An 18,390-nucleotide genomic window follows, 5' to 3' on the forward strand; every position below is an offset into this window, starting at 1 on the left:
GGGTTGGGGGGAGTTGTTGCGCTTAAATAGTTCACTAAATTATATTCTTTCTTCTTTTATTCTGATACAGTTCCGGCTAAGATACACTTGCCTAAAACTCTCGAAGGCATGGGAGCAGTTCATGCTCTCCGAGGTGAGGTGGTCAGCATCAAGATCCCTTTCAGTGGCAAACCAGATCCTGTGATCACCTGGCAGAAAGGACAAGATCTTATTGACAATAATGGCCACTACCAAGTTATTGTCACAAGATCCTTCACATCACTTGTTTTCCCCAATGGAGTAGAGAGAAAAGATGCTGGTTTCTATGTGGTCTGTGCTAAGAACAGATTTGGAATTGATCAGAAGACCGTCGAACTGGATGTGGCGGATGTTCCTGACCCACCCAGAGGAGTCAAAGTTAGCGACGTCTCACGAGATTCTGTCAACTTGACATGGACGGAGCCAGCTTCTGATGGTGGCAGCAAAATCACCAACTACATCATTGAAAAATGTGCAACTACTGCAGAGAGATGGCTTCGTGTAGGACAGGCCCGAGAAACACGTTACACTGTGATCAACTTATTTGGAAAAACAAGCTACCAGTTCCGTGTAATAGCCGAAAATAAATTTGGCCTGAGCAAGCCTTCGGAGCCTTCAGAACCAACCATAACCAAAGAAGACAAGACCAGAGCCATGAACTACGATGAAGAGGTAGATGAAACCAGGGAAGTTTCCATGACTAAAGCCTCTCACTCCTCGACTAAGGAACTCTACGAGAAATATATGATTGCTGAGGATCTTGGGCGCGGTCAGTTTGGAATTGTCCACCGCTGCGTTGAAACATCCTCAAAGAAGACTTACATGGCCAAATTTGTTAAAGTCAAGGGGACTGATCAGGTTTTGGTAAAGAAAGAAATCTCCATTCTAAACATTGCTAGGCACAGAAACATCTTATACCTCCATGAATCATTTGAGAGCATGGAAGAGTTAGTCATGATCTTTGAGTTCATATCAGGACTCGACATATTTGAGCGCATTAACACAAGTGCTTTTGAACTTAACGAAAGAGAAATCGTCAGTTACGTTCGCCAGGTCTGCGAAGCACTTGAGTTCTTACATAGTCATAATATTGGACATTTTGACATTAGACCGGAAAATATCATTTACCAAACAAGAAGGAGCTCCATCATTAAAATCATAGAATTTGGTCAAGCTCGTCAGCTGAAGCCAGGGGACAACTTTAGGCTTCTGTTCACTGCCCCTGAGTACTATGCACCTGAGGTCCACCAGCATGACGTTGTCAGCACCGCCACAGACATGTGGTCCCTTGGAACACTAGTGTACGTGCTGTTAAGCGGTATCAATCCATTCCTGGCTGAAACTAACCAGCAGATGATTGAGAACATCATGAACGCCGAATATACTTTCGATGAAGAAGCATTCAAAGAGATTAGCCTCGAAGCCATGGATTTTGTTGACCGGCTGTTAGTGAAAGAGAGAAAATCTCGCATGACAGCATCTGAGGCACTCCAGCATCCATGGCTGAAGCAGAAGATAGAAAGAGTCAGCACTAAAGTTATCAGAACATTAAAACACCGGCGTTACTACCACACCCTGATCAAGAAAGACCTCAATATGGTTGTGTCAGCGGCCCGAATCTCTTGTGGTGGTGCAATTCGATCTCAGAAGGGTGTCAGTGTTGCTAAAGTTAAGGTAGCATCCATTGAAATTGGCCCAGTTTCTGGGCAGATAATGCACGCGGTTGGCGAAGAAGGAGGATATGCCAAATATGTATGCAAAATTGAAAATTATGATCAGTCTACCCAAGTGACCTGGTACTTTGGAGTCAGACAGCTGGAGAACAGTGAGAAATATGAAATCACCTATCAAGATGGAGTAGCCACCATGTACGTCAAAGACATTACCAGATTCGATGATGGCACCTACAGATGCAAAGTGGTCAATGACTACGGTGAAGATAGTTCTTACGCAGAGCTATTTGTTAAGGGCGTGAGAGAAACTTATGACTATTACTGCCGGAGAACCATGAAGAAAATCAAGCGCAGAACTGATACGATGAGACTCCTGGAAAGGCCACCAGAATTTACCTTGCCTCTCTATAACAAGACGGCTTACGTGGGTGAAAATGTCCGGTTTGGAGTAACTATAACTGTCCACCCAGAGCCTCGTGTAACATGGTACAAATCAGGTCAGAAAATCAAACCAGGCGACGACGACGGGAAGTACACATTCGAGTCTGACAAGGGTCTTTACCAGTTAACAATCAGCAACGTAACTATAGATGATGACGCCGAGTACACCGTCGTGGCCAGGAACAAGTACGGCGAGGACAGCTGTAAAGCGAAACTGACCGTAACCCCACACCCACCGCCAACAGACACGACCCTAAGACCCATGTTCAAACGGCTGCTGGCGAACGCAGAATGCCAGGAAGGCCAAAGCGTCTGCTTTGAGATCAGAGTGTCTGGCATCCCCCCACCAACATTAAAATGGGAGAAAGACGGCCAGCCACTGTCCCTCGGGCCGAACATCGAAATTATCCACGAGGGCCTGGATTATTACGCCCTGCACATCAGGGACACTCTGCCTGAAGACACAGGCTACTACAGGGTCACAGCCACGAACACAGCTGGATCCACCAGCTGCCAGGCTCACCTCCAGGTGGAACGCCTGCGGTACGTCAAACAGGAATTCAAGAGTCAGGAGGAGCGAGAGCGCCACGTGCAGAGGCAAATTGACAAGACGCTGAGAATGGCCGAAATCCTGTCTGGCACCGAGACGGTGTCCCTGACCCAGGTGGCCCAAGAGGCCCTGAGGGAAGCCGCCGTCCTCTACAAGCCGGCTGTGAGCACCAAGACCGTGAAGGGGGAGTTCCGCCTGGAGACCGAAGAGAAGAAGGAAGAGAGGAGACTCCGGATGCCCTACGAGGTCCCCGAGCCGCGCAGGTACAAGCAGAGCAGCGTGGAAGAGGACCAGCGCATCAAGCAGTTCGTGCCTATGTCCGACATGAAATGGTACAAAAAGATACGCGACCAATTTGAAATGCCCGGGAAGATCGACAGGATCGTCCAGAAGAGGCCCAAGCGCATCCGCCTGTCGAGATGGGAGCAGTTCTACGTGATGCCCCTTCCCCGCATCACGGATCAGTACCGGCCCCGATGGCGTCTCCCCAAGCTGTCCCAGGACGACCTGGAAATGGTGAGGCCGGCCCGCCGCCGCACCCCCTCCCCCGACTACGACTACGACTACCACTTCTATTACAGACCCAGGAGACGCTCTCTCGGCGACATGTCGGATGAAGAACTGCTCCTCCCCATTGACGACTACCTGGCCATGAAGAGGACAGAGGAAGAGAGGCTGCGGCTGGAAGAGGAGCTCGAGCTGGGCTTCTCCGCGTCCCCGCCGAGCCGGAGCCCCCCGCGCTTCGAGCTCTCGAGTCTGCGAGCTCCCGTCAGCGTGGAGGAGACGCGGCGAGACTTCAGCTCCTCCACCTACCATGTCCCCACCCGGGCGGACACGAGCACGAGCTACGCGGCCCTGCGGGAGCGCCACGCGCGGGCCTCGCACAGGCCGCCCGGGCAGCGGCAGAGGATGCTGGCCGACAGGGAGGACGAGGAGCTGCTGCGCCCGGTCGCCACCAGCCAGCGGCTCTCCGAGTACAAAAGCCAGCTGGACCACATGTCAAGGGAGGACAAGTCTAGAAGGAAATCGAGGCGACAGAGAGAGGTGACAGAAATAACCGAAATCGAGGAAGAGTACGAGATCTCCAAGCACGCTCAGCGAGAGGCCTCCGTGCACGCCCAGAGAGCATCCGAGTCCGAGTCCTCCTCCGTGTCCAGGCTCCTGAGGCGGCGGCGGTCCCTGTCGCCCACCTACATTGAGCTAATGAGGCCGGTGTCCGAGCTGATCCGGCCCCGTCGGATCCCTCCAGAGGACGAATACGAAGAGGACACCGAAAGGAGGTCCCCTACTCCAGAGAGAACTCGCCCACGGTCCCCCAGCCCCGTGTCCAGCGAGAGGTCACTCTCCAGATTTGAGAGGTCTGCAAGATTTGATATCTTTTCCAGGTACGAGTCCATGAAAGCTGCTCTGAAAACTCAGAAGACGTCGGAAAGGATGTACGAAGTTTTGAGTCAGCAGCCTTTTACGCTGGACCATGCCCCCCGGGTCACGCTGCGAATGCGCTCCCACAGGGTGCCCGTTGGCCAAAATACACATTTTATCTTGAACGTCCAGTCCAAGCCAACTGCCGAGGTGAAGTGGTACCACAACGGCGTCGAACTCCAAGAAAGCAGTAAGATTCGTTACACCAACATGAGCGGGGTGCTGACCCTCGAGATTCTGGACTGTCAGGCTGAGGACAGTGGCACCTACCGCGCCGTGTGCACCAACTACAAAGGTGAGGCCTCGGACTACGCGACCTTGGACGTAACGGGCGGGGATTACACTACCTACGCCTCCCGGCGCAGAGACGAGCAGGTGCCCCCCTCGGTCTTCCCCGAGCTGACGAGAACAGAGGAATATGCTGTTTCGTCGTTTAAGAGAACGGCTGAGATGGAAGCTTCTTCCGCCGTCAGGGAGATGAAGTCGCAGGTGACGGAGACAAGGGAAAGCATCTCAGCCTACGAGCACCACGCATCTGCAGAAACGAGGAGCGCTGCCGTGGAACAGATGGCGCTGGAGGAAAAGTCCACACACAGGAAGATCAAGACGACGCTGGCAGCAAGGATTCTAACGAAGCCAAGGTCCATAACCGTGTACGAAGGCGAGTCCGCAAGGTTCTCTTGCGACACGGATGGCGAGCCGGTCCCCACCGTGACCTGGCTGCGAGGAGGACAAGTGGTGAGTACCTCCGCCCGCCACCAAGTGACCACGGCCAAGTACAAATCCACCTTTGAGATCTCTTCAGTCCAGGCCTCCGATGAGGGCAACTACAGCGTGGTGGTCGAAAACAGCGAAGGGAGGCAAGAAGCGCAGTTCACTCTGACTATTCAAAAGGCCAGGGTAACCGAAAAGGCCGTGACATCACCACCGAGAGTCAAATCCCCAGAGCCTCGAGTGAAATCTCCAGAAGCCGTGAAGTCTCCAAAACGGGTGAAATCCCCGGAACCAGCCACTTCTCACCCAAAAGCCGTATCCCCCCCCGAGACAAAACCCACACCAACAGAGAAAGTTCAGCAGCTACCAGTCTCCGTCCCACCCAAGATAACTCAGTCGCTGAAGGCGGAAGCTTCCAAAGACGTGGCAAAGTTGACCTGTGCGGTGGAGAGTAGCGTATTATGCGCAAAGGAGGTCACCTGGTATAAAGATGGCAAGAAACTGAAGGAAAATGGGCATTTCCAGTTTCATTACTCAGCAGATGGTATCTATGAACTCAAAATCCATAACCTCACGGAATCTGACAGTGGAGAATACATTTGTGAGATAGCGAGTGAAGGTGGCACTTCTAAAACGAGCTTCCAGTTTATGGGACAAGCCTTTAAGAGTGTCCATGAGCAGGTGTCAAGGATATCCGAAACTAAGAAAGCGGCTCAGAAGACCGCTGAGTCAACAGAAACCAAGAAAATAGAACCAAAAGCTCCTGAACCAGTTTCCTCAAAACCAGTCATTGTCACTGGGCTGCAGGATACAACCGCTTCTTCAGACGGTGTCGCTAAATTTGCAGTTAAAGCTACCGGAGAACCCCGGCCGACCATCACCTGGACCAAGGATGGAAAGGTAGCCAGTTCTTAAAGGTCTCTCAATTTTGTCTCCTAAAAAGCTAACATCTTCCCTCCTCCCCTTCATCTCCCCAAAAATGTTTAAACTCAACCTACTTTTAAAATTCTACATCAGGGCAGCCCTGGTGGCTCAGCAGTTTAGCGCTGCCTACAGCCCAGGCCGTGATCCTGGAGACCCGGGATCGAGTCCCACGTCGGGCTTCCTGCATGGAGCCTGCTTCTCCCTCTGCCTGGGTCTCTGCCTCTCTCTCTCTCTCTCTCTCTGTGTATCTCTCATGAATAAATAAATAAAATCTTTAAAAAATAAAATTCTAAATCACTTGCATTCTATAGGCTGTTACACAAGGAAGTAAATATAAACTCTCTGAAGACAAAGGAGTTTTCCTCTTAGAAGTTCTGAAGACTGATACTTCCGACAGCGGGCTTTATACATGCACAGTGACAAATTCAGCTGGATCTGTGTCCTCTAGCTGCAAATTAACTATAAAAGGTAGGTTGGCTTTTGTTCTTACCTGTATTTTTCAGAACATGATATTAAGGAAACTTTTCTAAACATTCTCCCTTACACACACTCACAGACACACAAAGTAAAACTCTTCCAAATTCCAAAATGCCATTTATACACAAATGTAGAAATACACACAGCTAAAGGAAGCGTAATATTAGCAGAAAAAGAATTTATCAAGTGCCCAATTATACACGGTGGTATATAAGATTCCAAAAGGCAGCCCCTGCTCCCAGGAATATTTAGGAACGAAGTCAGTTTAACATACAAAATGGTAGTGCTTCCAGAAACCTTCACTCTTGCTCATTTTCCCAAGCAGTACAGTTAGTAAAAGAGCTATATTACTTTACCAATTAAAATTAGGTTGCTTTCGTTCAGACTTCTAAAACGTAATTTTTTTTATTATTCAAGATTTCCTAAATCCACACAGATCCTAAATATTTTGACTATTCTTTTCAAGACTTTTTTTTCCAAGTCCCAAGAATCATCTTTAATTTAAAGAATCATTATACTGATCTCAAAAGTCATACATGACAACTTTCCAAGACTAGGACTGAGAAAGAATTAAACAGTACCTGCACTGCATACAAAAGGCAACATTCTTTGGGTCTTACTTGCAGAATCTACAAAAGAGTAGAGGGTGGGGCCTCTTTCCAGTTAAGTTTGCCTTACAGAGGTTTTTTTTTTTTTTTTAGCTGTAAAAGACACTGAGGCACAGAAAATATCTACACAAAAGACCTCTGAAATTGTGTCACAAAAGAAGGCCACTGTCCAAGAGGAAATTTCCCAAAAAGCCCTAATTTCTGAAGAAATGAAAATCTCAGAGGTGAAATCTCAAGAAAAGTTAGCCCTCAAGGAGGAAGCTTCAAAGGTTCAGATTTCTGAAAAAGTCAAGAAATCAGAAGCAATCTCTCTGGAAAAATCTATCGTCCATGAGGAAATCACTAAAACATCACAGGCGTCGGAAGAAATACAAAGGCATGCCGAGATTAAAGCATCTTCTACTCAGATGAGCATAACCGATGGTCAGAAAGTGACCTTAAAAGCCAACATTGCTGGTGCCACTGATGTGAAATGGGTTCTGAATGGCGTGGAGCTCACTAACTCTGAGGAGTACAGATACGGTGTCTCGGGCAGCGATCAGACCCTAACCATCAAGCAGGCGGGTCACAAAGATGAAGGGATCCTCACCTGCATAGGCAAAACCAGCCAAGGGATCATCAAATGTCAGTACGATCTGAGCCTGAGCAAAGAACTCTCCAATGCTCCAGCCTTCATCTCACAGCCCAGATCTCAAAATATTAACGAAGGGCAAAATGCTGTCTTTTCTTGTGAAATCAGTGGTGAGCCATCCCCGGAAATCGAATGGTTTAAAAACAACTTGCCGGTAAGTTTAATTATGAATATATCACCGAAGAAAATTGAAAATGCCACATCTATTCCTGAAGAGCTCAAAGAAACACTTCTTCCCCCCCCCCTTTCATTTTAGATTTCTGTTTCTTCAAATATCAGTGTAAGTCGCTCCAGAAACGTCTATTCTCTCGAAATCCGAAATGCATCAGTAAGCGACAGTGGGAAGTACACAGTGAAGGCCAAAAATTTCCGTGGCCAGTGTTCAGCTACTGCTTCCTTAACAGTCCTTCGTAAGTATATCTTCCCCATTTTCCTCACTTGTTTAAGGCCTTTACATTTTTTGTTTTTTTTTTGTTTTTGTTTTTGTTTTTTGGCATTTGTCTTCTGAGCACGGCCAACTCTGAGGAGCCTCCCATGTGATTTCATCTTTATGGCCAAAGTTTCTTCGCAGCTAAACAGATATGTGGATAAAATAACTTTCAAAGCCAAGCCACCAAGTGCCCTGTTGCATTTATTTTCAGAATGCACAATATCTATGTGATTTTCTATATGACTAATCATTTTTCTCCTAGTCATTCTAGCACCTGCATGTCATGTAATGATAGAAATATAAAGATTCGTTTCTTGGAGACATTGAGCTAGCTCTTGACAAATGTATGTATTTGCTTATGCTTTCACAGCAAATTGTTTGGGTTATGTTCATGTGTGTGTGTGTGTTTGTGTGTGTGTGTGTGTAAGTTTTCCATTTCTGCAAGTCAATGTCAGATGTCACCGATTAACCAGATGTCATTATTGTTCACTGTGTATCTGCTATGCTCCACAGCTCTAGTTGAAGAACCTCCCAGAGAGGTAGTATTGAGGACAAGTGGTGACACAAGCTTGCAAGGAAGCTTCTCGTCTCAGTCAGTCCAAATGTCTGCCTCTAAGCAGGAGGCCTCCTTCAGCAGTTTCAGCAGCAGCAGTGCTAGCAGCATGACTGAAATGAAATTTGCAAGCATGTCTGCCCAAAGCATGTCCTCCATGCAAGAGTCCTTTGTAGAAATGAGTTCCAGCAGTTTTATGGGAAAATCTAGTAGGACACAACTGGAAAGCTCAACTAGTAGAATGCTTAAAGCAGGCATAAGAGGTGAGCAATAAAAATTACGGTAGAGGTAGATTAAGTCTAGTAGCACGGTATAGTCTTTAGTTCACATAATTTAGTAGAAAGCAAATCATGTTTTCAGTGATCCTAAAACATTTCTGTTGTTGTCCCATAAAGGAATTCCACCTAAAATTGAAGCTCTTCCCTCTGACATCAGCATCGATGAGGGCAAAGTTCTAACAGTAGCCTGTGCTTTTACGGGGGAGCCTACCCCGGAGATAACATGGTCCCGTGCTGGAAGAAAAATTCAAAACCAAGAACAACACGGGAGATTCCACATTGAAAACACAGATGACCTGACAACTCTGATCATCATGGACGTACAGAAACAAGATGGTGGACTTTATACCCTGAGTTTAGGGAATGAATTTGGGTCTGACTCTGCCACTGTGAACATAAACATTAGATCCATTTAAGAGGGCCTGTGCTCCTCATATCCATACTCATTCTTAACCTTTCACAAATGATTCACATGGACTAATCTTTCTGATCTGTAAATATTTAAAAAAAAAAAAAGTAGTTGTGTATCAACCTAAATGAGTCAAAGTTCAAAATTATGCGTTTCAATCTTTCATAATTGTTGACCTAAGAATATTATACATTTTCTAGTGACATGTACATACTGTATATAGCCGGATTAACGGTTATAAAGTTTTGTACCATTTATTTTATGACATTTTACAATGTAACTTTTGAAACTGTTGGTAGGAGAAAATTTCTTATGGAATGAATACCCTGCTCAACACTTAACCAATCTTTGTGCCTCAACATAATGTTGATGTCTAAGTATGCCTCAATGGGTTGAGAAATTCCCCATTGAAGATGTCCTATCCACCTAAGAGATGATGCCATGCACATAACCAGACATGTGCACTGATAACCTATTGAATCAGAAATGTAAGGCATTGGTGATGTTTGCATTTACCCTCCTGTAAGCAACACTTTAACGTCTTACATTTTCTCTGATGATGTCACATTCAAAATTATCATGACTTAAATATTACCAGAGCAGAGTGTAACGGCCAACACTTTGTTCGCTCATTCTACACTGTCTCTGACCATAGAGAGTGCGGGAATAGCTTGGAAAAGTAACATCGCCTGGCCATCCCTTTATTTCACCAGGCTATTCAAGTATTCCTATGCCAGAGCAGTGTCAACTCTTGGAGGTTCTGGGGTGCAGCCAACGCCTTCGTGTGGTAGCTCTAAATTTAAACCTAAGAAACTGGGGCAACTAAGCATTGAGCCACAGCACAAAAATAAAGAACAACAACAAAATAAAGCTGTCGTTAAATTTAAAACAACTACACCATTACTAACTGCCCAAAATGTCAATTTGATATAGTTCCTTTCATGCAGGTATAAATTCAATTGTTAGTTACAATTGTTGGACCTCCTTGAGAAATAGTAACAACAAAATAAAGCAAGCTATCTGCACCTCAAAAACGTGTGGTTGGTTGTTTTTTGTGACATTCTGGGGTTGGGGAATAGGACTTCACAAATCACGGAAATGATCACAGATAAGGTAAAGTTAATCGAGTTCAAAATGGCCCGTATCAATACATTCTTTAAAGCACATATTTGTATTGTGTTGACTATATTCAACAGTTTTTTTAAAGCACGGGTTTGATTCTCATGGATAAATTTATTCTCAAAAGTGAACAAAAATCCCCCAAAATCACAGCTTAAAATCTTTTAAACCCATCAAGAAAAATATTTTTTAGGGGGACTGATTCAACTAAATCCATCAAAAATATTGAACGTCTACAATTCACAATTTTTTGTGTTAGACACCATTGGGAACAAGGCAAAGATCAACAAGATAAGATAGGCCCTATCCCTAAAGGAACGTAGTGAAGAGAAAATGACAGCTTCAGGGGAATTCATCAGTTGAGCAACTGAAGCCACATTGCCTACTGCAGCTCCAAACTGAGACAGAATAAAGGTTCTAGAACTAAAATACATGTTTTAAGCGGTGCACTCCTACCGTGTTTTTAAACAATTATTCTATGCTTAATAAAATATCTAGTGACAGAAAAATCTGTATTTATCCACTCCATTGGATAATCCTAATCGTAATCCAATAAAATTGATTATTGGACTAACATATTACCTCTGAAATATAAATACAAGTAGAATTACTTCCTAAATATGAGTGGCTAAAGCCAAGCACATGTACTATACTATCAACTTTTATTCTTCAAAACAAAAATTGTGAGACTTTATTAACTTAGCCAGCAACTGTTCTGTCTCAAGTCAGATTCCCTAGACACAGAGCCCAAGACAAGGATTCTTGTATAAGTGGTTTTCTGTGGGGCTGGTATCAGGGAAATGGAGGGAGGCAGAACAGAGGAAGAAGGCTAATGTGGCACCTCACTGCAGACATCAGGCCCAGCCCACAGGGAACATCATCTGTGCCACAGTTGGCTTCACCTTGGAACAAGGGGGCTGGCCTCTCATACCCCCATATCAGCCAGCCAGTGGCTACAGGCTGTGAGCTTGGGGGGCAGAGGGAGGATCATCGGGAAATAGCCTCCCAGACAAAGAGGGGTACCTGTTGGCCAGAGCAGTCTCTGCAGCCTCAGGCAGGTAAACAGCCACCACTCAAGAAACCTGGTCAGGGGCACCCACCCTGCGTGACCTGGGTGGTACCAACGGCATCTACTACATTATGTCACCATTTGAATAAGCTTATCCTTACCTGAAAATGAGGCCCGAGCTTGCTGGGTGATTCCTGAGGACGATTCCCAGCCCCGACATGCTAATATTCTCACGGGTCTCATCCGTGGCTGAGACACAGTCCATGCTCACGAGAAGGCTAAAGCCCAAAGTGTTCAGCGGCTCCCAGCCAGCCTGGGCCTGGGAGGGAGAGGGGGGCAGGGGCAACAGTCAAGGGCAGCCACAGCCGGGGGCCAGGTCTGCCCTCTCTTCATGCCTTAGCAGAAGCCTGTGGCCCAGGCAGGCAGCCGGGCGGCCACGGGATCTTATTACCAGCCTTCAATAGTAGCTGATTATATAGATGAACCACGTAGGGGGGGACGGAAATCCCAAACAACTGGTAAAACAGCAAATTCAATTGGCAGTGTCTGTGGAGACCGATTCAAGAGTAATGTTTTAGGATTGTGCTCCAAAGAGAGAAAGGAATTTGTTATTTGTTGACTCTGCCCCAAATAGCACCTGGAAAAATTCAAAGTCCAGTTTCCTTGTAATAGGCAAAAAGAGTGCTAGATAGATAGAAGAATTTTTTAAAAATAAGATTGGCCCGTCAATTCTTAGCCTAAGACTACAAAAAGTGAAGGCTTAGTGTTGAACTCCATGCCTTAGGATGTCTCTGGATGAGTATTTCCCAAATCCTTTTCCTGGGGGATGTTGGCAGATGTCATGAAAAAAGCGTTCCTATGGCCAAATAAACCCGGGACTTGGGTCTGTGTCCTCGGTGTTGCTGACTTCTCCGTCTTTGATGAACTAGAAGGGTTGTGATTCCCCGAGAGGTGAGACGGTGCTCTCCAAATTGGATTGATGGATGATGGAAGGGCCAGTTTTCAAGGGCTGTGCCGGGCTGGGCTATGGCAAGTGGAAACACGGAAGGTGTGAACAGAATTACACCTTCGCAGGAGGAACTGAGTATCACCTAAGAAATGAAAGTAAGTGCTAGGGTTAAAGATAAAAATAATAATCCAAAGTGCTTGCAAGCCCAGTGCTGGGGCCTCTGACCCGGTCAGAAACGCAGAACTATCAGGTTAGGGGAAGGTCCCTGGTCAAAGCTTGGACCTGAAGTAGGGACGAGGGGCAGGGCTTTCCAGGCCGAGGAGGAGCCGTGCACCTGCAGAGGCCTGGGGTGGGGGGCAGCACACGGCTTTCAAAAAAGTAGAAAAAAAAAAAAAAAACCAGTAAGGCTGATACAATAGCCTCTGGGGAGCTGGGGGGCAAGAGGCAGGGTAGGGTCGCACAAGGCCTCATAAGCCACATTCCAGAGTTTGGGCTTTTCCCTAAGAGGCAAAGAGAAACTTGAAGGAGATTGAAGCAAAGGAGCTGCTCGATCAAACTTTTTATCTTTACAAAGTCCTGAGCTACTCGGAGGTAGCTATGATGCTATTTGCCGTTCTGTATCGAAGAGCTCATCCTCCTCGGGGACCCTATTCACCTACCACCCAATTTCTAGGCTGCCGTGGCCCTGGAGCTGCACCTCCGGGGCTGAACTTCGTGGAAAGGCCCCTCTTAAGGGTGTCTGGGGGTCTCAGGAAGACAACGATAAAGTCAGGCTGGTAGATTCTGTGGGCACCCAAGAGGTGTGGGAAAGAAGTTGTGGAGGAGAGGGCGCCTTCCTGCGCACAGCCTTCCCGGTGACCGCGACCGCTGCCCTGGACCTGGCCGTGGGGCCGGAGAGGAGTCTGGGAAACGAACAAGGAGTAGTGGAAGGGGAGGCGGGCGGGGGGATGGGGCGACTGGGTGACGGGCATTGTGGGGGGCACCTGACGGGAAGAGCACTGGGTGTTATGCTAGATGTTGGCACATCGAACTGCAATAAAAAAAAAAAGAAAAGAAAAGAAAGACCGCCCTACATGTTTCAAAGGGAACAGGCAGATAGATGCGAAGGCATCTGGGAAATCCCCGCAGCTGGCTCCCATGCAGGGGCAGCGATGCCCCGCATCTTGGGCGCTCGGGATTGCTTCCTTCCGGGGAGGACGAGAACCTCCGTGAGGGCCCCCCCAAACCAGCAGAGCCTCCAGGACAGATGCTTCCCGCGAAGGACGGAAGAGGCACAAAAACTTCCTGAGTGACGGGGGAAGCGTCTAAGGGTGTAGAGAGAAGGCCGGCAGCGTCTCTCAGCCTCGGAGAGGAACGTGAGGGCACGAGCCCTCGCTGCAGCTGCAACACAGGAGTGAAATCAACTCTGTCGACAGCTGCCGCTTTGGTCTGAGAACAGCGGTCAGGTGAGGCACGCAGGTACCCCCCGCCCCCACTGCTGCCAGCCTCGCCCGCATCTCCAGGGAGGCCGGCTGTCCTCCTCCCCCGTCCCTGCCTACGGAAGGTGCATGAGGAAGGTGCACAGAAGGGGCGCGACCAGGGCCATCAGGCCGAGAGCAGACGGGAGGCCCTGTCTGATGAACGGAAGGACCACTACGGGGAAGGAAATGGGGCCATACCCACCAGAAAGACACAAGGGGGAGAACTGAGACCCAGGGTCTGAGAATAACGTGCCCAAAGCCGCAGAGTAGCAGAGCTAGAACTAAAAGCCAGGTTCCCGTTGACCCACGTGCTCTTACCACCCCCTCACAACACCAAAATTCAAACCTGCTGGCGGGTGAGAGGGCAGAAAGGGGGCCTGCTCTACGTTCAGGGTCACTATGGTTCCAGGACAGGGTGGACGGCACGATGCCCTCAGGCCACCTCGTGAAAAGGCTCCTCGGTTCCAGTGTAGCCAATTCCTCTTCTGAGAAAGCTTAGAACCCTCCACTGGCATCTGCAATATAGCCTGGAAATAGGGTGCCCATCTGACCCCACAACACGTCATGTGAACAGACGGGTGAGAGAGCAGAAAGTTCTCTGTAAACCATGTTATGGGCTCTAAAGGAGTCACAGAAAGGAACCTTTCCAACCTTCAAGGTTCTCAGTGGGTGCTTTCAAGGAGGGAAGCCAACAGAGAGCTCCGGAGTATTTAAGGTAGAGGACCCCAGCTATGGTGAGAGAGGCTTTCGAGAGCTGGGCACCAGGCAGGCATTATTCCAGAACACTTGGAGGATTTGATTTTCTTCATTTCCATTGGAGACTGAGATGAGCACATTTGTTACTTAAAGGGAAATTTCTCCTTCCAAGAAGAACTATCAAAGTAAAGATGTGTATGAGGACGTATCCTTGCAAGGACAACTTCTTTTCCTGAATACGTAAGAAAGCTGCGTGCCGGGATTGAAAGAGCACAGCCTTCAGCCCAGGGACCACTCTCAAGTGCCTCTTTCCACTTCTTGGGGAGACTGGGGCTCGGTGGTGATGGTGATCGCGGGTGTCGTTTCCTTCCCACATGCTCCAGATCAGAAAAATCTTCCCTAGCTTATAACCTGCTGACGCGAGCACACAGTACTAGTTTCATTTTCCAACCCTGTATGAAAATATCACGACTTACTTAGGACAGCAAACCAGAGAAAGCAGCAGAAGGCGGGATGCATCAAGAGCTACACTTACCCTAAGACCACCTCCAACAGTGTGTCTCAAGCTTTAAAGTGCATTAGAATAACCTGGGGATCAGCTGATCTGAGGTGGGGGCCTGACATTTCACGATTCCAATGAGCGTCCAGGTGAAGCTGATGCTGCTAATCTTCAGGCCATGCTACTAGGGCCCTGGAAAACTGGCCTTTCTGGGTGTTAGTTGATGGCCCCAAACTTTAACATTATCTACTATATCTCTTAAATGTGACAATCATTTGAGAGCTTCCGCTTAGCTCAGTGGTTCTCAGCCTTGGCTACTCATTGGAATTGCAGGGGAGCTTTAAAAAACACCACTAACTGGGCCCCATGCCTAGGGATCCTGCTGTTCTAGGTCTGGGCCAACCATCGGCAAGTTTAAATGCTCCTGGGAGTTTCTAATGTACAGTTGAGGTGGAGAACCCCTGATCTAGCCAAATTAGGTGATCTATTAAATGTTCTCACTTAAAGGTTAACTATTAAATCTCCTCCTACTATCTTTTCTCACATCACAGCACTCTCTTAAATTTAGCCAATCCGGTTTTTACATTTAACGGTGCAGCAAACCAGCTGTCATATTCTTTTAAAAGCAAAGGGTTACCCTTCCTTAAACTTTCAGTACATGCTGTCCTTAAATTTTTCTTAGTGACGTAGCAAATTTATTAAAGCTTCCCCCACACTGTTGACATGGCTCAGTTTTATTGATTTACAAAATTTGCTACAATACTTTAAACAAGCAGAGTTTTCATATCAAAAATATAGAGTACACCTTTTGGCATTTGGAAGAGAAAAAAGAATACTCACAAAGTAAGTATACATATACTTTAAAATGTTTATCTTTCTCCTGGGAACAAAAATCCTATTCTAAGAATGTTTCAAGACTAAAGTGCTTAGTTCTATCAATCTAAAGCCAAATTTGCTATAAGGTTATTAAGTTTTATTTAGAGACTAGTCTTTCTATCAATTTCAATATTTCCAAGTCATTTAACTTAGAGTTTCAAACTGTTCATTAAAGACCCACAAACTCTCGTTGCAAGAACCATTATGTGTATTAGTTATGACTAACCCAAAATAAAAACATTTCAAAGGCAAAAAAAAATCATGTGCTTATGTTTTTAATAATATTTATACACATAAAAAGCGATTTTAAAACAACCATGATATTTTGCAGTGCTTGCTTATCTATGTTGAGGTAAAATAAGAATTGTACAAATGTGAATAATAAATACTATTTATCTAGTTAACTAAAAAAGGTGAAAATTTAGGACAGCTGATTATGGTTAAGATGTCAATTTATTGAAGCTATTGAAAATAAAGCAGTGAGTTTTAAGTGCACTCAAAATTACAAAGTAAAGAGGAATGCTAACAAAATTGTCAGTAGACAATGAATATTGACTGAACAAATTTTAAGTTGAATACACATGTAAACTATCCTAAATTTAAGTGTCCTTTGAATTCACCACCCTTCCCAAGTGATTCTTTTGTTTTTCAAAACAGTCCACCAAAAAACGCGGATACTGAGGAGGCTCTTTTGGGAGGACTCTATATCATTAATCGAACATGGAGAAAAGTTACAAATATCGAATCATTACATTAAACACTTGAAACTAATATAATGTTATATGTCAATTATATCTCAATTTTCGAAAAACTTCTATTTTGTTTGAGCCATTTAAAAATGGAGAAACAGATAAGGTGAACAAAAGAATATTTAAAAAGGAAAAGCAGAATGGGAAAATTCCTATGACTTTCTCTTTGGCTAGATAATATTGGAAAGCTTAGAAACTTACTTTTTACATTCAACCATGATTTTTATAACATAGCATACAACCATGATTTCTTCAGAGCTGGCAAAAAGGAAAAGTTGAGATAACAGAGAATTTTGAAAACCAAAGGGTGGGGAGAAATCACATAATGAGTCTTTTATTTTCTCTAGAGCAGGGTAGTAATTAATCTCAGCTATCAAAAACCTCATCTAAAACTATATCCACTCCCTTAGTCACTTCACATTCTCCCAAAAGAAAGAAAAAACCTCTACGGGAGTTGAATTGGAAAGTGACAAAAATTATAGTAAAGGAAGCTACGTGCCCTCGAAATATACTGTTATGAGGCCAAAAAATGTCACTGGTGCATTTTGCTAGGCTTCATGACCCAAGCCACATTCAAGGACACTGGCCAATGTGGCCCAATTCACAAAAGCAAGAAAGAAGTTTCAATCTACAAATGCCCCCTCTCCCTGCCCACCATCAAAAACCACAGCCTCTATTCTAAAAACACAGCAAGGGGCAGTCCCGGTGGCGCAGCGGTTTAGCGCCACCTGCAGCCCAGGGCGTGATCCTGGAGACCCTGGATCGAGTCCCAGGTCGGGCTCCTTGCGTGGAGCCTGCCTTCTCCCTCTGCCTGTGTCTCTGCCTCTCTCTCTGTGTCTCTATGAATGAATGAATAAATAAAATCTTTAAAAAAAAATAAAAATAAAAACACAGCAAGGAGAAGGGACAACCTAAGGAGGGCTGCTACTTACATAAAACTGCAGACGAACTAAAACCCTTTCCTCAAGTGATGACTGAGGGCAATTAAAACACAAAAGGTGACTTATATAAAGCCCTAGTAGACTACTGAATTTCACTTGCTAACCTCAGACTTTCTAAAGCTTTTTAGAAGTATGGCATGGTGTGGGGTCTTTTTCCTGACTGAGCACCCCATCAAGGTTGCAAAGGTCTTCGAATTCGCAAAGGCACCGCCAGTAAGTGAATGGTGTGTGTTACTTATGCACACATACACACTTGGCCTGAATAGGTGCTGGACTGGTTTTGTTTCCATTTAAAATATATACATATGGTTAAGTTCATCCTGGTGTGATAGTGTAAACTGAAAACAAGGAATCGATTACGAGTTGTTCGCCTTTGTTGATTGCGAGCGCTTAAAAAAATGGAACCTAGCAAAGTTCTGCAGAGTCAACCATAATCATAGCCCTATATTCTGGATAACTTGCCACCATTCCCCACACCCTCCCACCAACCCCACAGCACCCATCATTAATCAAGGAGGTGGGTTACTCTCTGTTGATCGCAGCCCCCAACTCAGAACCCCGGAAGCTACAGCTAACTGATCTGAGTTGGCACAGAAGGTGGGGTGGGGTGGGGGGAGACAGTATGTCATCCGTGGTCACAATGCTAAACCACAGGGATTTATTGCCGCACACTTTTCTCTGGCCGACCACTGCAAAACCAGAAAACAAACCAACAAAAAATAATAAGCCAAATACCAGTTATACATATCACTTGTACGGTAAGGCCTCACCCAAAATGAGGCATCATAGCAAGGGACTCTAGACAGTCTTTTGGGCGTGCTACCTCCGAAGGCCTGCTGAAGTACCTGGGGAGCCTAGCAACTCCTAGCAGTCACCAATACCACAGAAAGGGGCATGGTACAGAAATTTCCTATTTAACTCAAGTACAGTCTGATTCAGTGATAAGACTTAAAAGTTATTTATT

General features: G+C 46.0%; 1 protein-coding gene and 1 long non-coding RNA gene across 5 annotated transcripts in view; one reads left to right on the forward strand and one right to left on the reverse strand.

The window, feature by feature from the left end:
- TTN (titin) overlaps positions 1-10,162 on the forward strand; it is a 274,035-nt gene extending 263,873 nt beyond the window's left edge. Inside the window, exons 342-347 of the mRNA XM_072811094.1 lie at positions 71-5,718; positions 6,054-6,210; positions 6,921-7,612; positions 7,715-7,868; positions 8,402-8,704; positions 8,837-10,162. Of these exons, the coding sequence (XP_072667195.1) occupies positions 71-5,718; positions 6,054-6,210; positions 6,921-7,612; positions 7,715-7,868; positions 8,402-8,704; positions 8,837-9,135 (7,253 nt within the window). The 3' untranslated portion in view covers positions 9,136-10,162. The remainder of the gene's footprint in view (positions 1-70; positions 5,719-6,053; positions 6,211-6,920; positions 7,613-7,714; positions 7,869-8,401; positions 8,705-8,836) is intronic.
- Positions 1-18,390, reverse strand: part of LOC140624339 (uncharacterized) — an 80,345-nt gene that overhangs the window by 55,824 nt on the left and 6,131 nt on the right. For 2 of the 4 annotated variants that reach the window (XR_012023828.1, XR_012023829.1), the window contains exon 1: positions 11,418-11,556. The exons of the other annotated variants lie outside the window; for them this stretch is intronic. This is a non-coding gene — a long non-coding RNA (uncharacterized lncRNA). Of the gene's footprint in view, positions 1-11,417; positions 11,557-18,390 lie in introns of those variants that run through there. 4 annotated transcript variants of the gene reach the window in all.

This window comes from Canis lupus, chromosome 34, assembly GCF_048164855.1.
Source record: "Canis lupus baileyi chromosome 34, mCanLup2.hap1, whole genome shotgun sequence".
Lineage (NCBI taxonomy): Eukaryota > Metazoa > Chordata > Mammalia > Carnivora > Canidae > Canis > Canis lupus.